The sequence below is a fragment of the Nematostella vectensis genome, chromosome 13 (assembly GCF_932526225.1).
Source record: "Nematostella vectensis chromosome 13, jaNemVect1.1, whole genome shotgun sequence".
NCBI classification, from domain to species: Eukaryota; Metazoa; Cnidaria; class Anthozoa; order Actiniaria; family Edwardsiidae; genus Nematostella; species Nematostella vectensis.
In genome coordinates this window covers 3,798,028-3,825,560 of record NC_064046.1, presented here as the reverse complement: position 1 = coordinate 3,825,560, position 27,533 = coordinate 3,798,028, and the positions used below count along the sequence as shown (strand labels likewise).

The 27,533-nt window shown below is 39.9% G+C and overlaps 3 protein-coding genes across 3 annotated transcripts in view; 1 reads left to right on the top strand and 2 right to left on the bottom strand.

The window, feature by feature from the left end:
* LOC116614077 (probable phospholipid-transporting ATPase IIA) overlaps positions 1 to 15,594 on the bottom strand; it is a 39,538-nt gene extending 23,944 nt beyond the window's left edge. Inside the window, exons 1-16 of the mRNA XM_048720938.1 lie at positions 15,171 to 15,594; positions 14,147 to 14,222; positions 13,543 to 13,614; positions 12,750 to 12,863; positions 12,022 to 12,130; positions 11,771 to 11,829; positions 11,378 to 11,429; positions 10,505 to 10,599; positions 9,860 to 9,940; positions 9,059 to 9,131; positions 7,739 to 7,815; positions 7,547 to 7,636; positions 7,078 to 7,148; positions 6,506 to 6,671; positions 5,382 to 5,438; positions 4,639 to 4,716 (exon numbers count right to left, since the gene is read on the bottom strand). Coding sequence (XP_048576895.1) covers positions 4,639 to 4,716; positions 5,382 to 5,438; positions 6,506 to 6,671; positions 7,078 to 7,148; positions 7,547 to 7,636; positions 7,739 to 7,815; positions 9,059 to 9,131; positions 9,860 to 9,940; positions 10,505 to 10,599; positions 11,378 to 11,429; positions 11,771 to 11,829; positions 12,022 to 12,130; positions 12,750 to 12,863; positions 13,543 to 13,614; positions 14,147 to 14,222; positions 15,171 to 15,460 — 1,560 coding nt within the window. The 5' untranslated portion in view covers positions 15,461 to 15,594. The remainder of the gene's footprint in view (positions 1 to 4,638; positions 4,717 to 5,381; positions 5,439 to 6,505; positions 6,672 to 7,077; positions 7,149 to 7,546; positions 7,637 to 7,738; positions 7,816 to 9,058; positions 9,132 to 9,859; positions 9,941 to 10,504; positions 10,600 to 11,377; positions 11,430 to 11,770; positions 11,830 to 12,021; positions 12,131 to 12,749; positions 12,864 to 13,542; positions 13,615 to 14,146; positions 14,223 to 15,170) is intronic.
* LOC125559075 (melatonin-related receptor-like) lies at positions 2,713 to 4,744 on the top strand. The gene is made up of 2 exons (XM_048720937.1): positions 2,713 to 3,580; positions 4,610 to 4,744. The coding sequence occupies exons 1-2, from the start codon at positions 2,787 to 2,789 to the stop codon at positions 4,611 to 4,613; spliced, it is 798 nt and encodes a 265-aa protein (XP_048576894.1). The 5' UTR covers positions 2,713 to 2,786; the 3' UTR covers positions 4,614 to 4,744.
* A 7,710-nt stretch (positions 15,595 to 23,304) lies between the features above and the next one.
* On the bottom strand, positions 23,305 to 24,119 carry LOC125559093. The gene is made up of 2 exons (XM_048721036.1): positions 23,885 to 24,119; positions 23,305 to 23,774 (listed from the first exon to the last, which is right to left on the bottom strand). Exons 1-2 carry the CDS (start codon positions 24,117 to 24,119, stop codon positions 23,305 to 23,307), a joined length of 705 nt encoding a protein of 234 aa, XP_048576993.1.
* Positions 24,120 to 27,533: the final 3,414 nt, after the last annotated feature.

Sequence of the window (27,533 nt, the reverse complement as noted above, 5' to 3'; positions counted from 1 at the left end):
ACCCTGTCCCATGCGAGGTTCAGCACCCAGAGATTAAATTACAATCAAATCACAATACGAGTAGAAAAAAATAAACAAGCGACAAATCAAAACAGAAACAGTCAAGAACGGTGACATCCACAAGAACGGACAATAGACCAGGTGCAGTTTGGATCATGATTAAAAGTGCTTACGAATTCGGTGAAAAAGAGCTGTTTTAGAAAACACTTGAAAGTTAAATATACTTTATCAGGGGTTGCAGTCTTACAAGTAGAGTTCCAGAGTTTAACAATTCTATTAAAGTAAGAAAAATTAAATGTGGAAGTTTTTCATTTAGGAAGTGCAAATTTAGTGAGTCACTCTGGACGTGTTTGTATAAGAGAAATTAATTTAAAACAGTAGGCCAAGTAATATCATTGCGACAGATTAATAAAACTACAAACTTTATAATAAATGAAACTTCTATCAGATCTGATGCAAGCACGAGCATATGTTAATTTAAAAGAGACGAAAAAAAAACACTGGAATACAAAAGATGGATTCATGAACATAGCATGATATGTTTATTTAAAAGAGAGTGGTAAAACGAAAAAAAAAAACACTGGAATACAAAAGTTGGATTCATGAACATAGCATTATATGTTCATTTAAAAGAGAGTTTTAAAAGGAAAAAAAACACTGGAATACAAAAGATGGATTCATGAACATAGCATGATATGTTTATTTAAAAGAGAGTGGTAAAACGAAAAAAAAAAACAATGGAATACAAAAGTTGGATTCATAAACATAGCATGATATGTTTATTTAAAAGAGGGTTGTAAAAGCAGAAAAAAAAACACTGGAATACGAAAAATGAATGCATGAACATAGCAACATCTGCTTATCTGAAAGAAAATGGTAAGAGCAATTAACACTATACAAAAGACGAATCCATGAACAGATATGAAAGATGAAAAGAAAACATTACGCCAGGAAAAAACGGAAACAGATCCACAGAAACGGAATAAAATTCGGTACAGCGGAAAAAAATGTCACGTAAGTGGAGTATATAATGTAAGCCTGCCAAATCCATCATCTTTTTGGCCAGATTTGAATGATATACTACCGAATATATCCGTGTATAGGATCACACAGAACAACCTTAAAAAGGACCAATAAAGCACAAATTTTACACTTCTAACATTAACAACTCTGTCGTTTTACTAAGCTAGTGGTAAGCAGTCATAAGTTTTGATAAGTAAATGATAACTTAAGTCTTTCAGATTTGTGTGTGTGTGTTATTATTATTATTATTATTATTATTATTATTATTATTATTATTATTATTATTATTATTATTATTATTATTATTATTGCTATTTTGTGTTTTTCTTTTTTCTTTAATTTTGGAATATGGCAAAGAAATTAAAAACGCTTAAAGTTGAACATTGCAAATATTTCATTAGATACTGCCATGCGACAGATGGTTGAGTTGCATAACACAAATGGAAAAATAATGATTCCAAAGCATACACAAAATACTTTATAAAAAGGCAGAACTAGCCTCACTTGGTTGTTACACCAGCCTTCTTCTTTTTCAAAATGGCGGCTCTTTACCGGCAAGGTTATTTTTGGAAAATAAAAAGAAAGAGCAAACACAAGGCAATGATTTTCTGCAACCACTCAACAAACACTAATATGAGTTGGATGGAAAAGGCTTAATTGACGTCCACCAAAAACAATTTCGAAAGCGAAGTTTTTTTTTTTTATCTTGACACGCGCGTTTGCTGAGAACGAGTATAGCAGAGGTAAGCGCGCGTAGCACTGTTAAGGCTATGAAAGTCTATCCACGAAGCTTTAGTTCCACAGTTTAACACATTAAGTATTAAACATTTAGTTGCCATCTGTAGTTCAGTATCTATACTGGTAAGGGGTAAGCGCGCGTAGCACTGTTAAGGCTATGAAAGTCTATCCACGAAGCTTTAGTTCCACAGTTTAACACATTAAGTATTAAACATTTAGTTGCCATCTGTAGTTCAGTATCTATACTCAGCATCTTTAATAGAAGGGTAAGCGAATATTCAATGCTGACACGAATAATATGATTGGTAAGACTTTTAGTGCAAGGTTTATTTATTGCATATGTCTCTCCTCTTTATCTCGGATATTGTTGCTACTGGTGGTCTCTGCTTATTCCTAGTCACAGTCACAATCATCACCTTTGAAGAATAACCGGCAAAGTTAGAATATTTTGTTAGTAGAGAAGTGTAATTTGTTTGTTCAGCCACGCAATGCACCGAAGCGTAACTCCAGGGACCGCTTATTTCATAAAAAAACCCAGAGATTTCTCAGGTGGTTTGAGTCATAACAAACAGTACAATTAACTAACGCGATTATCTTGCAATTTTTGTTACCCGATACTCTCGTATAATGGGCATCTCTGATTGGCTATTTTGAAAAATAGTTCACAGGCTTCCCGTCTTGCGAGTTACCGTGACGCTCCTCCTTTAAATAACTAAACCAGAGAACCTCTCGATGTTATTTTGCATTGCTAACTTAAGTATAAAATTCGCATTTTTAGGCAGATAAAAACAGCCCGTTCGAGACTAACAAAGAACATGAACGAAACGCTAGAAACTGGCCACAACCGCCTGACACGCCAAGTCGCTAACAGAGAAAGCTGGCTCAAGTTCATTGAGTGCTTTGGCGCAGCCTTCCTGGAACTTCTCGCGTTTCTCGGAAATTTACTGGTTGTTTGGGCCGTTCGCAGAAAACCCAGCCTTCGAACCATACCAAACTATTACATCATTTCATTGGCTGTCTCCGACATGCTCATGGCTTCTATAGGAATGCCGCTGAGTCTTGTAACAGTGATCGCGGGCAAGTGGGTATTCGGGGATGCCCTCTGCCAATACCAGGGGTTCATAGGGACATTTCTAGGAACGGTGTCGCTTCTCACGATAATGCTAACAGCAATTAACCGTTACTGCAAAATAACCTGGACTGCGTCACGATACGCTTCCACGTTTACCCGCGCGTCTACGCTAAGGAGAATATCTCTTGTTTGGGGACTTGCTTTTCTTCCTCCTATCATTTATTTACTAACGGGCCATCGCTACGTCTATCACCCTGGTAAGGCAATGTGCTTCTTCGACTTAAATAATGCCAGCACTCTCTACGCTGTTTCTACGATTACACTAGTGGTGTTTCTGCCTTTTTGTACGATAACGTTTTGCTATTATAAAGTATACAAGTCCGTGCGTAATCACAATAAGGTCGCGGTCCAGGACGCTCGAGAAGAAACGCCTGGGCCATTTGGCATCTCCGAGATAAAACTAACTAAAATGTTATTCGCGATTTTGTTGGGTTTTCTTGTCTGTTGGAGCCCATTCGTTGCCATCGACGTTATAAACTCGATCAATGGTCAGTTTTCCCAAGATCGATGGGTCTATCTTGTTTACACAGGATGCGCGGGCTTGGCAAGCTGCGTGAATCCGCTGATCTATTCAGTGATGAACGCTGGCTTTCGGGAAGAATTCAAAGCGATGCTGGCATTTCGGATCCGAAGAGATAACGGAGTTAACCCGACGAGACCGCGAAGTGAGGCCAACAAGATAACGAGGTTATGACCATGAAATAACGGACAGAAAGCCAGCGAGGTAGTGAGGCGAAGACAATGAGGTAAAGATTGAAGCAAAACGGACAAGTCGGTGATGAAACAAAAGGAACATGAAAGGGAAGAGATAAAGTAACTAAGCGCCGGTGCGGGCCGATGAGGCAATGAAAAAACTATGTGGAAGATATGAGGGAAGATATTTGCTTCAATAGACTCGATCTAAGAAATCACGTGACCTTTTTGTTGACAAACTCAGTCAAAAATAAACACAACAATGGCTGCGACCGAGACTCCTGGGGCGTTGAAAAAGAAAAGAAAATTAGCTATTTCTGACTAATTCTTAAGAACCGAATAAGTTGCTTTTGGTTGTTTACCGAAAAAAGCAGAAACGCTCACGAGTGTGCCACTCAAAAAGTCATGTGATGTTAGTCCCTTTCAAAGTCGTCTATAGAGTAGGCACACCTGATCTGAAATTGCGTACGAAGTGGGGTTTACAGAAGAAGCTATAGAAAATGCTGCCAGAGTGTTTTTTCGCGGAGTTTAGGCGCTTAAGTCAAACTCCCCTTCGTCCGCATTTTAGATCATAGCTGTGGCCCGCCAGTCTGGGGCATTTTGGATGCGCGCGCAACATCGTGAAAACGGTCTATTGAATTTGAAATGATGCATGTTGGTTTCCCTATGGCACTTTTGGGCCTCACTCCACGGTTGTTCTACAGTACCGCTCTCGAACATGTGGACATATGTTCGCGAAATTGTTCGCGAAATTCGCGAACAACGTTCGCGAACAGCTGATGTTCGCGAACACAGTGTTCGCGAACAGACCTAATTCTCTGTCTAATACAAGTCTTTGTCAAATAAATGGCTTCTCGCTGTTCCAGCTGTTATTAAGCCCTGGATCACACGTTACCGTTCGTCAAACCGTTTATTTTGCATCTGTTCGCGAACAGTCTATATGTTCGCGAATTTCGCGAACGTTGTTCGCGAAAGTTTCGCGAACAGTGTCCCTATGTTCGTGAGCGGTACTATACATTTCAGTTGAAAATACAGGTCTGTGATGGTAGTACCTTCGCGATGCTTGCGGCGGCCTTTCGTGATGCCGTGCTGCTCCCCACTGCATAAGATGACTTGAGATGAGTTTTTACCTGTAAAAAGTGTAAAACTATCATCAAGTGAAGCAAAATATCTTGCTAGTTTGGCCGCCAGCTTATGCTTTTCTTACGTAAAGGAAGGGCCATTCTTCAACCTACATTAACATCTATGCCCTATAAAGGGCCCTGGTGCCGCCGATTACTCCTTCCTCTCTCCCTTCTCCCGATTGACCCTACACCCTTCCCTCCAGTAACCTGAGCTGAACCTCCTAGCCCCGACAAAAAGCTTCTACAAATTCTCCTCCTTCTCTCATTTAGTCTTCCCAGCTGAATTGTATCCACCTGTGTCTCTACTCTACCTCCGAGAAAACTATTGCTTTAACCTCTCCCCTTAGAAACACTCTTTACTGAGGCTAGAAAATTCCAATCATGTTATAGAAAAGGACCATTGGTGAGAAAGGTGATGAACTTCTCACTATATTCATATTATAAATCTTAAACAGCCTCTGTCGGCCGCCATTTTGTCATCCTAGCAAAGAACCAAGTGCGAAAAAGCATCCATTTCCATCGGCTGGTTTGCGGAAACCAATAAGATATTTTCGATTGGATTTGGTAAATAAAGTATAAAACTTTGTTTTTAGATGGTTATTTGAGATTTTAGCCCATCGTGTACCTTTCAATATTAAATGAAAACAATAAGAGGTGTTGGTAACAAATACCTCTTCCATAGAATCTGTTCCGAATGAGACGGTCCCAAGATGAAGACGTTTGAATACCTGGGGGAAAAATAATTTTAAAACTTAAAAGTTATGGGGAAATTATGGGGGGAAAATATAAAATTATTCCCCCCTCTTGCGGTTTTTTTTATTACTAAATTACTAATCTATGTTATTCTACCCTAGCATCTTTTACTGGACTTCCTGATAAGCTAGTTCAATTTCCGTGCTTTACAAGTATATATGCATCGCCGGCTTTAGAAAATGCAAAAAAAGAACAGGCGAGTGGACTTTAAAACCACTCATCAATTTAATTTATTCGACAAGAAGGAAGAGGAAGTTATTTTTCAAATAGTACATAATCAATTATTCACCAGACCATGATCACTATTTCTAGAGAGATTTCATGAATGAACGAACGAAATATTTCTAATTGAAATATCTTGAAGGGACACAGAAGTTTAATGCTTGGATTTTCCTTTTATAAGAAATGTTGTATTTTCTACCGACTAAAGGGAAAGCTTGGACCCATTAACCTGTAAATGGCGAGAGAACCTGGGACCATAACCTGTAAATGGTGGGAGAACCTGGAGGCATATAACCTGTAAGTGGTGGGAGAACCTGGGGCCTATACCTGTAGTGGTAGGATGAATCTAAGGTCCATAACCTGTAAGTGGTGGGAGAACCTTGGACCAATAACCTGTAAGTGGTGGGACAACGTGGGGCCTATACCTGTAGTGGTAAGGTGAATCTGAGGTCCATAACATTTAAGTGGTGGGGAGAACCTGGGGCCCATAACCTGTAAGTGGTGGGAGAACCTGGGGCACATAACCTGTAAGTGGTGGAACAACCTAGGGTCCATAACCTGTAAGTGGTGGGGAGAACCTGAGGCCCATAACCTGTAAGTGGTGGAGAACCTTAGCCGATAACCTGTAAGTGGTGGGAAAGACCTGGGGACCATAACCTGTAAGTGGTGGGAGAACCTTGGAGAAAGGCTTGGACCCATAACCTGTAAGTGGTGGAAAGAACCTGGGGCCCATAACTTGTAAGTGGTGGAACAACCTGAGGCTCATAACGTGTGGGTAATAAACCAGCTTTTCGATGGGGGTTTGTGAGCGAGTACCCACCATTTCATTCTGTGTCAGTGTGCCTGTCTTGTCTGTCAGAAGGTAGCCAATGCGGCCTAGTTCCTCAGGGATGGTGCTGCTCCGTACAACGGTACCGGGGATATCCTTATCATGAGCGATCATCCAAGAGTACACAACCTTGCCCATGTCAAGGCTTACACGAAGACTAAGAACACAAACACAACCTGTATAAGTAAATACTTTACCCATATCAAGACTTACACGAAGACTGACATCACAATCACAACCTAAGTACAATACTTTACCCATACCAAGGTTTACATGAAGACTGAAAACACAAACCCGACCTGTATAAGTAAAATACTTTACCCACACCATGGCTTACACAAAAATACGTGCTTGCACAGAGAGTGTGAAAAAAAAAAACAAATGAAAGGCTGAGTTATAAATCACGCAGGGATTTTTATACTTTAATATATACAGCTCAAAACACATATTCCACACCCTGTTTATTTAGGAAATATATTTCAAGGAAGAATCATACTATCCCAAGGAGAAGACAACAGTATGTACAAGATCTGCTTACTGTGTGTAAATAAGAGATAACTTACCTCAGTGGAATAATGTACGAGAAAAGAAGAACGAATCGGAAAAAGTAGCGGTACCAGGGACCTCTAAATCCCTAACAACACAATCTTACATTAGCACACTTTAATATTTTTATGTATAGTATTATTATTTATCAATTCTATATTTTTATATAGTTTAATATCTAAAAATATAATGTTTGTTGGACATGATCAAACACGCTTCACATACGATTGACTTTACTTTTCAGTAAAGGCGTGGACTGCCCCACGCAGTTTACATTCATGAGTTAGTGTGAAAGCACCGTCACTAAAGGTACCACGGGCCAGGATCTTTACAACTCTCAACACATGGAGGTTGAGATGGAAAAGGGGACTTCCGGTTAAACGTCCTCTACCAGATAAGACAGGGTTTTTTTTACAGTACCCAATGGAAACACTCGTAATCTCAGGCAAGAAAGGAACTGTATGGAGGCAATATCGTTTTACTTACCTTGAGACCGATTAGAACGAGTGACAATGAGAGGGTGGCAAGAAACAGGACTTTAGTCAAGTTGTTTAGCTCAATATCAATCAGACCGATCTAAAAGTTAAAAATCAATGTCAGAAACTCAGGCAAACCCCATGTGCGATAGCCTCCCGAGTGTTAAGCTGTACTGTACTCGATACTATGGGATGTCCTTGCCTTAGTTCCAGGGTTGGAGGTGTTCATGACACTCCTTGTTTCCCTTCCAGTGTAGACGACAACCCCAAGAGCAGTTCCTTGAAAATCAATCAAACGAAGCAATTAATACTCCTAGCGCAGTTCCTAGAAATCAATCAAACAAAGCAATAACAACCCCAAGAGCAATTCCTAGAAAATCAATTAAACAAAGCAATTACAACTTAAGAACAGTTCCTAGAAAATCAATTCCACAAAATAGAATGAAAAAGTTAAGCAGTTCCTAATAGAAAAAAAGCAACAACAACTCCAAGAGCAGTTCCTAGAAAAACAAACAAACAAAGCATCACAGAGATACAAAAACTTTCGGGAGATGTGGAAACCCGAAATAAAAAAAATCTGGCTAACGCAGTTCTAGTGTCTTTGCATACTTTTCGAGGCATTTCAACTATAACCGCGATGAATATTTAACAATTCTTGTGAAAAAATGCAGTACAAGCAAACTTGTACCGTACGTATATTTTGTACACCTCATATGAACCACAACAACATCAGTTACTCTCCCAAAAAAGTATTGAATAACTACAATCATATTTTTTTTGTATCTTAGTTCGTGCGTGACACTAGCGAGACAGATTCATTTCAATGTAAGTTTCTGTCTGTCTTAGCAAACTCAAACTTGATGCAGAGCCTTTTGTTTCGTCTCTAAAATAAAACGGGATTTAGGGGAAAATCTCATGTATAAAATAAAAGCATTACAAAATGGAAAGTGCTAGAAGACGCGCCCGCTTGTTATTTGATGCTTAGCATGTTCTTCGAGTAGGCTTTTGTTCCATTGTGTTTTTGGTGCTGGTGCTCCGTAACACGAAGAAACTACCAAAGTATGCGAATGCATGAGAACTGTCCACATTTTTGGTTCCAGTGCTATTAAATAGCAAGACAAGATAAATGTACTTCACATGCGACTGAAAAACTCGTTACTTACAGATACGAACTTCTCAACACACTTTACATGAGTGTGAGCACTTCTTTTACACCCCAAATGAGTTTAATGAACAGTAACGGAAGACGGTAACCTCTAAAAGGACGATGGAAAGCCTTCCTGAAAAAAACCCTCTAAAGGCCTGGCTAAAATAGGCAACATGTAGATAGCGCGGTATGTAGCGGGTGAAATGTCTCCTAAATGTTTCCTAGTTTAGCAAACCCCATAAAACATGTAGTGCGCGACTATCCGAGAAATATTTCTTCGTCGCTGCTACAATATTTGGCGCGCGCTACAATGATTTTCGAGGTGGCTAAACTAGGAGAAATGCAGGCGACATGGAGAGTTAACAGGACAATTACCTGACGCCACAACCGTGTTGGACCACAAGGTGTTTTCCGCGCTTAGAGGGGTTTCTGTCCTCTCTCCATCGTACTAGACGTTAAAACATATTGATAACCAAAACAATGTTAGTTGACAGGTATGATTAGAAAAACTACAGAGTTGTAGAACAACCATGCTCGAAGATCCAGCGTACTTTGCAAGAGCTCCAAAACGTCACCCCCGCAAGCAATTTTCACCGTAAGCGTCACCGTAACCGTCACCGTAAGCAATTTTCCGGCAAGATTTTTGTGGCCGAGAAAAAAAGCGCCGGATCCTAGAGCTTGTAGAACAACGGGGTGATCTGCGTAGACGTATACATATTTTTAATCTCATCAAATAAAACATTCTAGAGACACCAATATCCCCTCTAAAACTTCCCCTATCAGTCAACACAAAAAGGTGTTAAACGCTGGCTCCGCTTTTAGGCAGTGCCTAAATCTATATAGCTATGTAGTCAGCAACTTAAGCTTTTTAACGGTGCACTGCATCTCAAAAACAGCAGAAAAGCCTGAATCGCTTTTTTATAAAATACATTTCAAAGTATTTTAAATGTTCACATTACATGCTGTTGGTTTAAAGCGGGTGTTCGTAACAAGGCAGCTAGAGAGAAATAAGAGGCAATAAGAGGATATAGTGGGTGGGTACAAAGGTGTGCGGCCAAGTGGATAGGGTAGGGAGTAGAAAAACAATAACAAAGGTGGCGAAATAGGATAAAATTAGCATTGGAATAACATTTATCTCACAATTCACACACTACAAGATATTTAAAAAAACCTTACCCTAGTAAACGTCCCAATGAAATTATGGATGTCCTTTTGCGGCTTTTCGGCGTAGACTGAGGCACTGATATTCAGCAAGTCCTGACAAATCAGTAATAAATTCAAAATATGGTAAAGTACACTAAGAAGAACTTACATTTCCGACAGAGCAAAAAAATGGCATGAAATTTTCCAATTCTCAATATACAAGCTCAAGATTCCGCATACAAGGAGTTCCTGACCAAATTTAGAAGATATGAAATTTAGAAATTAGCGAGCAAAGTTGGCTTAATTTTCTGATCAGAGCCTGACTTCTCCCTTGAAACGAGGAGAATATATTTATACTTTGAACATTTGAAAATTGCACTTCAAGCCTCATATCTCGAAGATGAATTCATTTGAGAAAAACAATTTTTAATATGTTGGTTTACATAACATAAGGAATGCAAACATTCAAGGCTTACCGAAGTTAACCAGACCTTATTTTGGGAAAACTTGTCATTTTATTTGCTCTGTCTACATTTCCGCAGTAGGGCTCCTTTTGGAGCACCCACAAAGCCCATTGGAAGCTCCCCACCCCCCCCCCCCCTTTCAAAGAAAAGCCACTGACGCAGTTTGGACAGCCTGATCCCCCCACCCTATTCCCCATAAAGGAAGTTCTCTTACCTCATCTGAAGGTAAGCGCTGACAGGGTGTGACTGTCAGACGTAGTTTCCAGTCCGTTTCACCATCAAGCTGGTCTGTTCGGAGAAAACAGGCCCCTAGAAAGTAAAGCGTGACTTTTTGGAAAATCAGTGTCATTTTTAAAAATAACATAACGAGAGATAAATTTCACATAAAGAGGACCACAGGCACGTTCCCAGGATGGGCTTAGTGGGGGGTGCAAATAGTCATAGGTAATAGCATAGTATTTCAAGATTGCATAATAAGAAATGACCCACTTTTTGACCACAAAGGGGGGGGGATACTTACCCTGCGCACCCCCCTGTCTATGTGCCTGAACCTCATATATTCAAAAATGCTTCTCATAGAAAGCCCAATATCGTTCTGTATATTTTCCTATAGTAGCTTCCTGCAAATTGAGTTTTATAATAACTTTGTACACAAAGTCAGGACATTTAGATAACTAATTCAAGGCTTTAAGCATGCATCCTTGGGGACCCAGGGCGAGGCAGATACAGGTAGCGGGAGCACGCACGCAGGAAGACAAAGGATGAGGAGAAAAAGACATCCTTTCTCCCTCTTTCTTTGGCTTTGAAAGTGCTCCTGTTTCCTGTCTCCATGTTGCACTGGGTCCCCGAGGATGCTAAACATGTATTATTGTGATTTTTGTATTTTATGGATTAGTGTGATGGACACTAGAATCACAGTTTTATTGCTGTAACTTTTTAACTAGGAAGACTTTGTCATGTTTTGATGTGCACTGAGGCTTCTTCTCAACATTGTTTGGCTAGGAAAGCACATGACCGTCAAAGAGCATGCTTCTTGCATCCTTATATTGGCTTACTTTACAACAGCCATACTGCGCACATTTATTACCGTTTTTCTCTGAAGTTCTCAGAAACACCATATCTGCAGGAACTCTCTGGTTCTATAGAAGAAGTTAGGTAAAAGCAGGGTAAGAAGGGGAAGGCACTCTCAAGGTTTTCTCAAACATGGAAAATTCAAAACTTAATTTATTTCTGCTGAAAAAGTTGTGAAACCAGCTTACGAATCCTTTAGTTTGCAAAAAAAAATTGAAAATAAAAAAAACACTAGAAAAAAAATTAAAGTTTAAATTGTAGTAGAAACTAAATCAACTGAATCTCACAATGAAATTCTACAATAAAAACAGATCTATACTATCATCTTCTGAAATGGTAAGACAATACAATATCCAAATAAAAAACAAAACAATATGAGTCAGAGGATTGTAAAAACTAGTGCACTTACCTTCTCAACAAAGATGAGATCAGATACTTTGATTTCTGAACTTGGGACAGTGACTATGCCTTGAGGAAATAAAGGCCAGATGTAAGAGTAACACCATGTTTAATAATCCAGACTAATAGCTATAGTTATAAGGTAACCACAGAGCTTATTGGATCTAAAGGAGGGTACTATAAATTCAATTTGAAGGGTGCGGGGGGAGGGGGGCATAATTTTTTCACTTAGGTATTTTGCTACATAAAAGAATTACATACCATTCTTTGTAAGCTTGTGATACACTTTTGAATTCACTTCCTTGTCCCGTCTATATCTAATAAAGTCATCATATGCTTCTCTACACATCGTCACAGTCAAGACGAATCCCTAACAAGACATAAACAACCGACCAAACACACATTAAATCACATCACATAATATTCTAACGTAAATCACTTTAAATCACATCAAGCAATATTCTAATCTAACAGTGAAAGTCATAAAAAGAGCTGCAATCTAACAAAGAGACTACTAACAAAATAGGATTTCAAAACAGGAGGGGAGGGGGGGTTCTTCAGGGTAAAAGTGATAGGGATGCTAGTCGGGAAATTAAAAAAAAAAATCCCTTAAAAATCCTGAACATCAAAAACTGCATCTCCTAAAAATGCCCTAGAAGCAAAAATTACCCCTAAAAAATACCACTACACAGATTTAAGTATTCAATTGTATAGAACAGTCTCAAATAGTCAAATAATATAGGAAAAGTTGGCTCATAGGGCCTCTTTCTGTGAACCCCTAAAAAATACAATTTCTAGTAGGAAAGCCTAGTATGATACCCCCTATAAAATATACAGATTTTGACAACTAAAAATATGATGAGCATCCTTATCAGGTCACCATGGGGAACCCCCCCACCCACCCCTTCCCCACACCCAAGGGGGACTCCCCCTGGCCTGTCAGAGCCATCCCCAGTTTTAATAAGTCAAGGCGTCTGATGATGCCTTACCAGAGGTCCCCAGTAGGTGTACAGATAACCGATTTTGAGAGCCGGCACGAACTGGGACAGTGCCACCATTAGAAAATACAGATTGAGGAAAAATTTGAATTGGTGAAAAAGTACCTGTGGGGATAAAAAGAAACAAGGTTACACTATGATCTAGCTATCTCTATCCCCATTTTCACAATAGGTGTTTCAAATTTTATCGAAAAAAGCAATTCATTAAGAAAGGGAACCAGAATCAGTATATTGTCATCTTATTATAAGTATACAATCTCCTGTTTCTTACTGTATACAATCTCCTGTTTCTCACTGTATACAATCTCCTGTTTCTTACTGTATACAATCTCCTGTTTCTTACTGTATACAATCTCCTGTTTCTTACTGTATACAATCTCCTGTTTCTTACTGTATACAATCTCCTGTTTCTTACTGTATACAATCTCCTGTTTCTAAATTCTTAAAGCTGCACTGTCACCAGTTTACTTCCAGAGGGCCAACGGAAGAGACAAAAGATCCTATTAGAATCTGTGCTATTTAACAGGCCATCCGCTCTATTATCAGCCATATTTTCAAAGAAACTTACAACAGACACACCGATTTTACAATTTTGAAATATTTTTCGTGTTTTCCATTAAAAATCATCAGAGATTGTTACATAATTGACCGGCAGTAAACTTGTGATATTGCCGCTTTACAAACCAAGTCCCCTACAGTACAGGACTGGAACACCATTAGTCTGGCCCTGGGAATTTTCTATTATTTTAAAAAAAAATGTGAGTATAGAAGAAACTCCACTTACCAGTGGTATAAATGATATTACACTATATTTCTGATTCCTAATTACATTTGCTGGAAAATGCTGAGTCGAGGACTAAAAAAATACATAAAACAATAATTAATTTCAAGGCTATATGAATAACCAGCTACAAATACATATAGAAAACCTTACTGTCAAATTCACAATAAACCACAAAAACTCATAATCAACCTCAATTTTTCTAAATCATCATGGGTTCCTGTTGTTGTTTTTTTTTGTAAGAGAAAAAAGTAAATAAAGTAACAATATGGGAACCAATAGTAACTGGAGATTGTCAAGAATTATCCTCTTCGTGAAAATATTATGCTACCTGGAACTAGGAAACTTTGCAAAACGAGAGAGAGTTCATTCTTCAGTGTTTTTCTGATTTGTGATTTTTATCATTACGTTACATTGACGTATTTGAGATAAAAGATCGTGATTCAAAATTAGCAAAAAACACGAGTATAGAAAATGGGCATTCGCCGCCGATTTCGCCACATGGGAAGGAACTTACAATTTGGGAAGTGGCGAGCGCTAGCATGCACAGAGTAATATTTTCTGTGACATTTCTAATGATTAAATTGCTTTGTCAGATTTTATATACCTCACGTCCCAAGACTACTGTGCGAGCCTTCATTTCATGGTGTCCTTGGAGCTTATTCCTTATGCTTTCAAAACAGCTTGACAACAACAACAAAAGTGAATCAATACAAATATAAATACTATTCATTATCAACAATATCCTGAGCAAGGTTTAGGGGTGCTTGTTCAGGGCACAAAGCTAATCTCATTAGATGACCTGTGAAGGGATAAATTTTCATAAAGAAAAGGCAATGGGATGTGGTGTACTGTATGTCAAAGCTGCATCTTAGTACAAATTAATAGACGACATGGAGGCACATCTTTTCATTAAAATTTTGTTTTAATATAAAAAATCCTAAGCGAAATAAAAAAACATAAATAATTAAAGGATTGTAGAAAAACTTTGTAAGTAATAATCTAAAATACCAGGGCTCAAAATAGCGGCCGGCGATAGCCAGCTTTTTTTTTGGTCTTTACTGGCTCTTTTTTTCTGTATCCCCTTCTCTTATTTTTAGTATGCAGGCTTTTTTTCCAAAAAAATTCCACAAAGCCGGCAAAATCTAGCAAATTTAAAAAAAAACAAAAAATTTAAACCCTGAATACATTTTATTATTTAATCTCTTCTACAACTAATCTAGGTCAGTCAATAGAGTTATTATTTCTTGTTCTTTTAAGGAAATAAAATTGGTTCAAATTATTAGGGATTACAAAAAAAAATGAAAATCAGCTGAATTATTAAGCAATATCTTGACACTATAACCTGAGATCGAGTGCATTTTATCATTCAACTATTTTAACTTATCTCTGTACGTCAATCAAGTTCCTTTATTTTTCGGTTATCTGAGTAAAATATTTGAATTGAAGTTTATGAGAAAATACAAAAATGCTAGCAAAAATGGTAAACAATTTAATCTAATGATCAAATTCTATTGTGAAAATTAAAGCAAGATCTAGAATATAACAATATGAAATCAAATTGCAGATTATGTTACGTGTCAATTATAATAATAATAATAATACAATTTCATCTGTAAGGCAATGTTTACCTGGCACAAGAGGTCTTCCATCCGCCACAGCAACAGAACAACCAGCATCTAGAACAACATCCCTTCTTCTTCCGTCTTTTTCTAGTCTTCCTAGAGTTCCCCTCGCTTGCAGTTCCGTAGCCTTCTGATAAACACTCCTCATCATCATAATCAAATTCTCCTTCCTCTACAAGTGGAATATCGCTCGCCCCGTCATCAGAGGTAGCTCCCCTAGACCTCGCGCTATTCGACCGCATTTTGTTCATTCGCTCATTATTCGCTCCCGATGAAGGTATATCGTTGTTTGGCATAACTGAGAGCCGCTAACTGGGCTAATTATAGCGGATAGACGCAGGTACTTTGGCGGGAGGAGTTCGATCTTGTCAGCCACAAAACCGTGAAGCCGCCATGTTGATTCTGATAGTTTACCGCTGACCTGGAGGACCGTGAAGACCACAGGGAAACCATGTCTCGCAATAAAAGCAAACCACAATCAAACGGAGGGGACACTCCCTTCAGTCTTTTCTGACGATATTTTAGAGTGGTTGAGTTGTTATTGGAAAGAAGGTTCACAGTTGAAGAAATTTTATACCCTAATAAGGTCAACCCCGTCTATCGTTTTGGAATTCACTTTTCAAATAGAAAAGTCAGCACGGGTTTTCCCGTTGAGAGAGAAATGCTGAGCACTTTTACCAGCACGTTATGCTGTCCACTATCTTGATGTTTGTGGACACTTTCTCTTGTGTTTTGGGGAGATTTCAGCCCAGAAAAAATTCTGTTACACACCGCCCCATGCATCTTTACCCTAAGGGTATAGTTTTTCCAAACTCTTCCCCATATTCTGGTACTATATAGGTGTCACGGCGTTTCCTAGGATCAGGCTATTTTTAGACGCACGGATTAGCCAATCAGATGACAGGCAGGAAAAATCGACTTTGTCTCAAGGAATCCAAAATGGCGGCCGAGAAGGGGCAAAAAGACGCTTGCTTTTCAAAGGCTTATATACAATCGTCAAATGCCTCCTAATTTCTGAACCCTTTTAGCCACAGTGAAAGAAACATTTTCTTACTAGCCTTGGACTATTTTTTTTTCTAAAAGAAACTCAGATGTTGCTACGAGTACATTTTTCTTGTTCTAGCAAAAAAAAAAAAAAAAAAGTGATCATTTGTATCGATCTCGAAATTCTCTCGCTGAAAGGCGATATTATCATTCATAAGGTTTTTGATACTGCTAGTTAACTAATACGTTTTATAATCATTAAAAATAAGGCAAGGAGGGTATAAAAGCATGCATATATGTAAGGCTTGCCACCATTATAGTAATGCACTTTCAGTCCTTGCTAAATCTATCAGAAAAGCTCTTGTGGGGAAGATTATGCTGCCACACAAAGAGTCTGTTATTTCCCCGTAATAATAACAGTCGGTTATTTTGCTGTAATTGATAATTATATGTAATGATAAGGAAAATATTCTTAAGGTTTTTTTTTTTAATTATAATATCTGCTTTATTAATGACTGTGTTTTGCTACTCAAAAAGCTTTATTGTTGACTTTTATTTACTGTAAAACAACTTAGTTTACACAACTCCTTATTATAATTATCGTATTTTTAGTTAATTATTTTTTTAAGTTGTTAATATTAGCTGCAAACATGCTACTCTTACTATTAAATATTGACTGCAGGTATTGGCCTGCCAAAATATGGTATATTAAAAAGCACCTCTAAAGTGTGTCAACCTATTTCTTTTAAAGTCTGTATTTGTCTCTAACTGTTGACACAGTCCACAAGATCCAGCAGGATAGAAGTTGTCAAGTGGTTTTCTTCCTGTGCGTATTTGTGTACATTCATGATTTGGCATGGTGTTAATACAACTTCTAAGAATCTGACATTTTTTTGGTGCAAGGTCAGATTTTCCTCTTCACAGACTGAAGCAGGGCACCAACAAATCAAAGCTTGTAAATCCTGGTTATAAAAGTCATGGTTTGAAATATATCCAAGCTATTGACTTATTTGCCTTGATTTATATCAACCAGGAAATAATAGCCACAAACTGGGAGTTGGTAGCTATAAAGGGTGAATATGTTTACCTAATGTTGTTATGGATGGGCTTTGAAGAGCCCCATTCAAACCAAAATGGAATGTTAGAACAGCTATTACTTTCTAGGCATGTGCACTAAAACAGTTGAACAATTTATATTGTAACCTAAATATAATCCCCATCTACATTGATCATGACATTTCTATATCCTTCCTCTGAATATTTGTTTCGTTGTAAATCCTTTCCATTGATTGGCGTACCAAGGCTTGGCCATATGAGTTGCTTTTACCACTTCCAAATCTTAGGACACTAAAAATGGACTCAAGAGTGCTACCATTGACACGAAATAAATGGACTGATGAAACAATCATAATCATCACACGATTGGCAAACTAAATGAAACCAAGGATAACAATCCATTGAAAACCCATGTCTATATACAAAAAAAAAAAAGGTTATGTCAGTCAGACAAAAAATCTTATAATATTTGATAAGGGGTCCAAGTACCAGGTGGTCAATGGACCTGGAGTCCATTTCCCCAAGTGATCCACAATATTTCAAGAGTCTGAAACTGTTTGAGTGACAGCATCATCTTTCCGTCAAGAACTTTTTTGAAAGATTTTAATAGGGCCATTACTATAATGATGTCCATTACTATAATGATGGCAAATATTATTACGAGCCAGGATGATATATATGCATGCTTTAATACACTCCTGGCCTTTTTTGCAATGATTTTAAATCTTATTATGATTTCTGGACAGCCACACAAAAAGTCAGATGCCAATAGGTTTTTACAATTTTTTACCAGATCAGGGCAAGTTGAGTCCAGGGCAGGTCATGAATGTTGATATTTATGCGCATCATGACCAAATTCTTTTTTATACAAACACAATTTTATTTACAGTTTTGAAGAGCGAAGAGCTGGTTTAATGGGGGGGGGGGGGGGGGGGGTGAATAGGGGTAGGTAAATCCGCCGATCCGCTACATTTTCGGGGCAAATCCGTGGATCCGCAGATATTTTTAGATCCGCATGGTTTGACAGATAAACAATAGCATCGATTGAAATTCATTTAACGCAGTATCTACTTGCACGGCTTCCGGTAAAGGAAGAAAAAAATCTAGCTGCACGGCTGTCTCCCATTTTCTCGATTTTTAACCTAAATGAGAAGTTTCTGGCTTTAAAACACTTCCGCGATTATTTAGAACAGGCAAGCGATGATTTTTAGCATGAAAAGCCATTAAACGAGCGGCCCGCAAATGCTCGGCACAGTTTGAACGAAGCGTGGATTTCGACACAGTCGTTTTCGCCATATTACAGCCGTGCAAGGAGAGAAAAAAACTAGATGCACTTCCCTTTTTTCTTTTCGCCATTTTAAGCGAAAATGAAAAGTTCTGACTTTAAAAACCCCCAACTGTTATTTAGAACCGTCAAGCGATGGCTTTGAGCTCGAAAATAATTGCAAAAGGCGACATGCGAATGCTCGGCACATAATGAACGTAGCCTGGAATTCGACACAGCCGTTTTCGCCATCGATCGCCAAGCCACACAGGTAAGAACAAAGTTAAAATATTTTCTGGCGCTAATTTTTGGCTATGGATTACTAAGACTACTTTATCCACCAATTTCTGGACGATAGCCATCACTACCACTCTATAAATCAAAAATCACGCCAAGCCAAAAGAGGCCGTGCAAGAGCTCCATAAGCCCTTGGAAACGCTAGATGCACGGCTGTCACATAAATATCCGGTTCGCTTCGAAAAACTCAATCTAAAATCAAAATATTGAACATCTGAATTGCGAAGAATCTTTTCTAAAGGATCAGTGAAAAATATAAACACAGCAATAAATTTCTAAGGCCCAACATAACATCAGAACATAACAACAAAACAAGTTGGACAAATCTTTGGGGGAGGGGAGGTTGACGAATTGCATTGAAAAGGGTATTTCTTACTTTTTTAGCCAGAATCTATATCATTTCTTTATTCTTATTCTTGCGTTTATTCAATAATATATTTAATTATTAATTATTTATTTATTTACTTACTTATTTACTTTAACTTTAATTCACAGATTTATTCTCATATTGTCTATTATATTTATAATGTTTTATATAATGTTTATTTGTCTGTTAATTTGTGCATCTAGTTTTTTTCTCTCCTTGCACGGCTGTAATATGACGAAAACGACTGTGTCGAACTCCACGCTTCGTTCATACTGTGCCGAGCATTTGCGGGCCATAGCTTTTCATAGCTTTTCATGCTAAAAATCATCGCTTGCCTGTTCTAAATAAGCGCGGAAGTGTTTTAAAGCCAGAAACTTGTTATTTAGGCTAAAACCGAGAAAATGGGAGACAGCCGTGCAGCTATATTTTTTTCCTCCTTTACCGGAAGTAGACACTGCATTCATTTAAAATCCGAAATCCGACCGTCAAAGCAGTCAAAATCCGAAATCCGCGCCCAAATTGTTAACAGACCCGTCATCCGCCGTATTTACAAAATCCGCCAAGTTAACTAGCAGTATCAAACACCTTATGAATGATAATATGGCCTCTCAGCGAGAGAATTTCGAGATCGAACAAATGATCACTTATTACCGAATTTATTGCTTTGCAAGAGCAAGAAAAAATGTCCTCGTAACAACGTTTGAGTCCAATTATGGAGAAATAAATAGTCCAAGGCTAGTAACAAAATGTTTCTTTCTTTGTGACAAAAAGGATTCAGAAATAAGATGGCATATGACGATGTAGGAAGACTTTAAAAAGCAAGCGTCTTCCCACTTCTCGGCCGCCATTTTGGATTCCTTGAGACAAAGTCAATTGTCAACTCAATTTTTCCGCCCTGCCATCTGATTGGCTAATCCGCGCGTCTAAAAATAGCCTGATCCTAAGAAACGCCGTGACACTTAACATGATACAGATGATTGCCCCTACTTATGAGCCCCTGGTGCCGCGTAAATTTAGCAGAGGAACAAGAACAGTAAGGGGTATAAGGTTCCCGCCTAATAGATGTCTCCAATAAAAAGACGCCGCTAACACGGTCTTTATTGAGGGCCGTCCAAATTCCTTTATTCCGAATACTTTTACGGTCACGTAATTCGTGTACCAGCACTTTCAACACACTATTAGCCATCTTTAGACCATACAACGCCCAGCGGAATTACCAAGTACATCAAGGTTATTTTGAGGACCGAATCCCGAAGGCTGAGCCTCCGTGATGAGCTGGAGGGGACTGAGAGGGGAATTCCTCATACACGGTGAGTGAAACTGCTGAGAATACGTTTGTCGGATTGGCCAGTTGTACAATCACATGATAAATTTTCCAGGTAATAATAACTTTACAGTCCCGGGATCTTGAGAGCCTACCCAGATCGCTCATCCAGGCTGTCTACTCCCGTATATCCGGCGCAAGATTACCTTAATTAATCACGCTTTGTTCTCTCTTCGAAAACACGTACACGGACGTGAAAAAAGCGTATCGCTGAAAACCTTTTGAAAGCCTTTTTTTTTTCCTTATACGTACCCTGGGTACCAGAGGCTCGAGCTCTCCGACAACATGAGCCGCGAAGCAGCGACAATGAGCCGCGAAGCAGCGACAACGAGCCGCGAAGCAGCGACAACGAGTCGCGAAGCAGCGACAACGAGCCGCGAAGCAGCGACAACGAGCCGCGAAGCAGCGACAACGAGCTGCGAAGCGGCGACAAACGAGTCGCGCTCGAGACTCTTGTACCCAGGGTACAATCTACGGGGATCAGAATATAAAGTGCTTGCGTCTGTGCCTTGAAAACTGCCCAAGAACGACTTTTAAAGCGGCACTTACACGCTTTCTCTAGGAAAGTTTAATAAAATTTGAAAAAGCGAGAACAAAAAAAAGAAAAACGTAAAATCTTCCTGACTACTTCCCCCAAGCGTTATTATAGAAATTAATCAATTCTCTCAGAGTTGATTCACTTATGCAATTTTAAGCTTTGACTAAAGGTGCAGCCAATTCCGAAACCCAAAAGCACTATTTCAATCCACTGCCATGCTCTCGTTGTGAGACCGCAATATAGTATTTATCTGAAAGATTCGAGGTCAGGGGCGTACGCAGGATTTTAACAAGTTGTAGTCAAAGCATTCAGAAGCTGAATGCAGGCGTGGCCCTTATCCCGCATCCCCGTGAAGATTTCATAACTCCCGCTTTTGGGTTTGAAATTGGCGTCAATGCGTCAGACTTTTGAGAATATTACACGATCTTCTGTCATCCTCGATCTGGAATAGGACTTCATTCGTCGCGTGGCACAGAACGACATAACAATATGTTTGGAAATCATCTGTAGACTACAATGATTAAGAAAATTATAGTTTTTATCCTCATCATATATATAAAACTACGTACATAAAAATGAATGAATAAGCATTTGATTTTTTCCCCTCTTAATGCAAATAAGATCGCAAAATTCTTTTGCAGTCCAGTGACTGCAGGCCTATAGGCTGCGTACGCCCCTGAAGGTTTATTTGAAAAAGCTGGATAGTTATTTCAATTGTTTCACGTGATTTTGCTTTTTTGGGGGGGATTGCCGAAAAAAACACTCTTCACTATTCACCGTCTAGAGCCCCGCTCTCGGTGGGATAACAATTTTTGCGTTCTGATTGGTTCTAAGTGATCACGTGCGTGGTTTGTAATGCCCCCCCCCTCCCCCATTATAATTTCTCGTAATTTCTGCGGGCAAGGTGACTGTACGTGTCGCTAGTCAATTAAATATACTAGACAGATATTCATTTTTAGAATTGAAAAATCATTCATTTACCGGCTTTTAGTTTAGTCCGTCACAAAAAAATCCAAAGTCACCGAGAAAACTGAAACTGTGACTTTGGATTAGAAACATGCTGACCACGTCTCGATACTCGCTAACGAATCAATGTCTTTATAACAACTATCTGATATTGTTGTTGGACATTTCCAATGCTTCAAATGTCAAATTATATGTGACCCGGCAAGAGGAAACCTCTACTAGGAGACGCGCCGAGCGCGACATGACGTGCGACGTGTCTTCTAAGTGTTTTCTAGTTTAGCCACCCCCAAAAACGTGTAGCGAGCGACCAATTTTGTAGAGCGCGGAACGAATATGTTTCTCAGCTATAGCAACGGTAATACAAGCAGCAAAATCATGCAACTTTTGTGGCAGCACTGCTGCAAAAAAATTCGTAAATGATGAAGTCGCGCGTTTTATTACCGGCCGGAACCGACTTCTGTGGCAGCAATTTTTTGTTGTAAGTTGAAAAAGTTGGCTGCACAAAGTAGATCTTCTACTCGGAGAAGCTCCCCGTGTCTCTTACAACAACCCACCTTGTCTCGCAGCAAAGTGACGTAAGACATATGCAAGCAGTAGCATTAGCGTAGTCCCCTTGCACGTTGAAATAAAAAGCAAATCAATTGAAATAAAAATGATTTTCAAAACAACTAAAAACAGAATCAGTCAAAATAAAAACCAAATAGGTTGAAATAAAAACCAGATCGGCTGAAATTAAAAGCAAATCCGTCGAAATAAAATCCAAATGGGATTAAATAAAAACGGCTGGTGGCCCTCCCGGGCTTCCGTATCCATACCATGAGAATACGAGAAAATATGTTTCTTTTGTAACGCGCGATTAAGATTATTACGAAAACCACGTTATGCAAGTCAAATTATCGCTTGCGCTGTTGGGGGCCCGGGGCTCGGATTATGAAGTGGATTATGCCTGTCAACAGGCACAATCGGCACATGGGTTAAAGATCGCCCGAAGATTACCCTGCTAGCAGAGTTTTTTCCTGTTCGTTTGTATCAGTTTACTTATCCGTGTCGCGTCTCTTTGAGCCACGACACGGATAAAAGAAAAAAAAGAGAAAGAAAGCATAGCTAGCAGGGTACCCGAAGATATCTGATACCAGTGTATCATTCTCTGGGAACCCGATAAAAATAAGACACGTAACTGAATCACTATGTATTCAACCTCTTTTCTTGCAAGCTTACTACAACTCACGTGGTATATCGTGACCGCGTTGCGTTACACACGTTATCAAATAAATTTCCAAGTCTGAAAAATCTTAATAAAAAATAACGAGTCATTGTCCTATTGTTAACATGAAACTGAAATTTTCACTTAAAGCGGTCTGGTGGTTTCACCACTTCCCCTGAGCGAGTCGTCGTTACACCCGGTGTACTTTCTGGCATCTCTGCTGGAGCAGCTGGTGCTTGTTGTGCTGGTTGTGCTGTGCAGTTTCCTGACGGCTTCCTGGTTGGCTGCTCGATAACTGCGGGCTTTACTTTAGAAGGAGGTGGCGGTTCTTGAGCAGTCGTGTTTTCCTTTTCAGGCACATGTTTGATTGTAACAGGTGCAGAGGGCGGCATGACCAATTCTTCGTGTGGCACCATTACTTCAGGTGTGCGACGCAGGTGTCTTTTGTTACGTCGAAATACTAGGCCGTCTTCCGTGCGCACTTGGTAGGAGCGGATGTCAACCTTTTCTTCTACCTTCGAATGGGTCCACTCTTTTCTCTTTCCTACTTCAGTCGTAGGCTGTAGCCGTACAATATCTCCAGGGCGGAGCTCGGTTAACTCCTTCGCACCTTTGTTGTAGGGAATACTTTGCTTGGCTTTCTGGTAGTTTCTCTTCTACCTCATCCGGAACTTGTTCGACGTCGGCAGCAACGTTTTCTTTCGTCTGCTGAACAATCACTGTGCTGGTTATTTGTTGAGTATCTCCTTGGAGTGTTTCTCCAATCTAACAATGCCAAGTATGGGTCACTACCCGACTCTTTGGCTCTTTTCATCAGACGCTTTGCTGTCTTCACAGCATTCTCTATCTTGCCGTTTGACTGCGGATAGTTCGGTGAGCTCGTTACTTGCTCGAAATCGTATGCTTTGGCAAAGTCGCCGAATTCTCTGGACGCAAATGGTTGATTATCCGACATGAATCTATCCGGTTTTGCTATCCTAGCAAAATGCGCCTTCAACTTCCTTATGATCTCTGGGGCTCCTTTGATTGTATCCGGTCAATCTCAAAAAAGCTAGAGATTAAGTAATCTACAGTCCTTTCCTTCGTACTCAAATAGATCTGCAGCTATTTTCTCCCATGGTCGTGAAGGAATTTCATGACAGATCAAAGCTCCTTGCCCTGGGTAGCTGGATTTGTGTTGCATGTTTCGCACTTTAAGACGAATTCTTCGGCTTTCTTGTTCATGTTGGGCCAATAGAGATTCCCGCGGGCCCTCCGAAGGCAACCTTGTACTCCGATATGGCTAGCATGTATCTTGGCCAAAATTCGAGATCTCATACTTGTCGAAATAACGAGCCTTTCTCCTTTGAACACTAGGCCATTCTGCATGGTAAGCTCGTCTCTGAAGGGATAGTAGTTTCTGAGAGGGACTGGGACCTCTTCCCCCGTTGTCGGCCATCCATTTCTAATGAAGGACTTCAGCTCTCTCAGAATCTCATCAGACTCTGTTGCTGTTTGGATAGTATTCTGTGTTTCTTCTGTAACGGGCCGTAAGGTACTGAATCATATTGATTGTATATAACATCTTCTTCGTTCTTGTAGTTGTCCTGCACACGCTCGTCGAACGCGCGGCTCAATGCGTCAGCAAGGACCATCTCCGAACCTTTGTTGTAGCTGACTACTAGGTCAAACTTCTGAAGCCTGAGTAACATTCGTTGCAGTCGCTTTGGAGCGCTGATCAGACTCTTCTTGAAGATGATCTCGAGGGGATTGTGGCCGGTCTCTACTTTCACTTCTCGACCAAACAAGCATTGCTGGAATCGTTCTATTTCAAACACAATTGCTAACATCTCTTTCTCGATCTGGGCATAGTTAGTTTCTGTCTGTGTTATAGCTCGAAAAGCATAGGCCACCGGTTGGTCATCTTGCATAAAGGCAAGCCCCAAGGCCTATCGCACTGAAGCCCAACTGATTTCTTGGGATCGAAGTACTTCAGAGTGGGGGCTTTCGAAATGATTCTCTTCTGCAAAACTGCGGCTTGTACTCTGTCATCCCAGTGAAACTGGTTATCCTCTTTCAGGAGGTCTCTCATTGGAGCAGATACATTTGAAAGATTGGGAGCGTATCGCTGGGAGATAATTCACCATTCCCACATGCCTCCTCACATCCTGCTTGTTCTTGGGCTCGGGCATTTCTTGGATGCCTTGGACTTTGGCGGGACCTTTCTCCGCGATAACGTGTCCCATAAACGACACTTCGGATAGACGAAGTTTCAGCTTGTCTTTATTCAGCCTGATTCCTACTGCGTGGCATTTCTCGAATAGAGCTCTTAGCCTTACGTCGTTATTGAGGATCGCTTCTTCTTTACTCTCACCCACACCAAACACTAGGATATCGTCAAATATGGGCATCACGCCATCAAGGCCTTCCAGGGCCTTCCTTCTCTGAAACTCTTCTGGTGCCGGTGAAATCCCGAAAGGCATTCTGGTCCACCGGAAACGACCCCATGGCGTGCAGAAGGTAGTGAGATAACTGCTCTCCTCATCGAGCTGCACATGACAAAACCCGTTCCTAGCGTCCACTACACTAAAACTTTGGCGTTAGTTAGTTGGGGAAGCAAATCATCAATGATGGGTACAGGATAGCGGTTTCTCTTCAGTGCCCTATTGAGAGGCTGTGGGTCTATACAGAGGCGAATTTTCCCATTAGCTTTTTGAACAACCACTAGTTCCTTTGCGAACTATCGTGTACTTAACCAAACGCATTTCATCATTCTTGGGGTTTAGTGTTTCTATTTTGACCGTTCCTAGCGCCTTGAGTTGCGACTTGTTGAACATGACTAGGGTAGTATCTTGTAGTATCTGGACCCGACCCGGTTTTTGTCTTTAAAGACTCTGGCATACATGTCTTCTGGTAGGATGTTAACAGTTGCGCCACAGTCTAGGTGGAACTTAAAAGACTCATCGCGTAATTGCATATGCGCATAGATTTTCTTTTGATTATTCTTAGCGCTGTAAGCGTGCAGGAAGTCTACGCTCTCGATAGTGAAACAGCAATCGTCATCACTGTCGGCACTGTCATCTCTCTCCGACTGCATGGACTGTTTTGAATCGTTTTTTTTTTTTTGCGAGTTCATGCAAACTGCCGAGAAATGATTCATCATACCACATTTACCACATTTTCTCTGCCATGCGGGACATTTTTTCTTTAACTTTAGGGTGTGTTTGATTGCAAAAGTTGCACTTAATATTCGCAGGGGCCTTTTTGCTAGGGGTACGCTTCTTATTTCGCCCTTTCGCGACGCGGGCTCCCTGTGTTAATGGCGCTTACCTCATCGGGTGACGTCATATTCTTCAAATGCTTCGCCGTTTTCTCATTTGCGCGGCAAATATATATGCATTTGTTCAAGGTTAATTTTCTATCTGTGAGCAGTTTTTTTACGGGTACTGTTGTCTGATATCCCCACAACAATTCTGTCCCTGAGCATACTCGATTCTCCCTACGAGTCGAAACTTTCCCCGGAATCCTGATCTCTTTTGATAAAAACATACCTTTAATAGGTTTCGTTGGTCTCCCCAATGCAATATTTCTCGAATAGGGGTACTACCTGAGCGATGTTATTTTCTATCGTCCTCATTCTGAAACGGCACGATGCATGTCAACAGTGTCGCTGTTCGATGCTCGTTGCTTTGGGTGTTGAGTCGCGAAGCGATTTCGTAGTTGGACCACAGCCGGTAAAACTTCTTCCAGTTAGTCGCTAAGTTGCACTTTAGATCCAACCTTGGTGGTAGAGGAATGTTTGGCTGAACAAACTGCACTGGAGCCGGTTGTTGTGGTGTTGAAATCGCTGCATACGTGTTAGGTGCTGGTGTTTTTTCTAGAACTGGCATCTCTTAACTTCACTTTCTTCGCTTGTAATAATGATATAGAGAAAAGGAACTGAAGCAGTATAAAACTGATATTAAATGAATAAAAACACTTCGGCATTTTGTTCGAAATTAAATAAGCGCCTCCCTCGAATAAGCGCCCCGTCTAAGGGTAGAAAAATTTAATAAGCGCCGGGGCGCTTATTCGAGTAAAACGGTATCCGAAAAATAAGTCTTCGTCGCTGCTTCAAGGTTTGGCGCGCAGAACGCCATCAGGTTTCTAGGCAAAACAAGATCGTATTTCGGATTTTATTACACTTGATTGATATTTTTAAAAACCGGAAGAACGATATTATTTTCCGAAAACGATCTTGCCTCGAAAGGACGTATTGAAAATAGTTCACTTTTGAACGTAAAGCGGCTTTGCTAAATTAGGAGACCTAGTGTGCGACATGCAGCGTGGCAGACGTTTCATATCTTAGCCACATCAAAAACTACTGTAGCGCGTGCCAAATATTGTAGAA

Bases quoted from the DNA above. Each gene is read 5' to 3' on its own strand.
- LOC125559075 (XM_048720937.1), top strand. From the start codon at position 2,787: ATGCTCATGGCTTCTATAGGAATGCCGCTGAGTCTTGTAACAGTGATC.
- LOC125559093 (XM_048721036.1), bottom strand. From the start codon at position 24,119: ATGTCGGATAATCAACCATTTGCGTCCAGAGAATTCGGCGACTTTGCC. The intron at 23,775-23,884 runs GTGATTGTTCAG...CCTACAACAAAG, and splicing joins CTCAACAAATAACCAGCACA to GTGCGAAGGAGTTAACCGAG.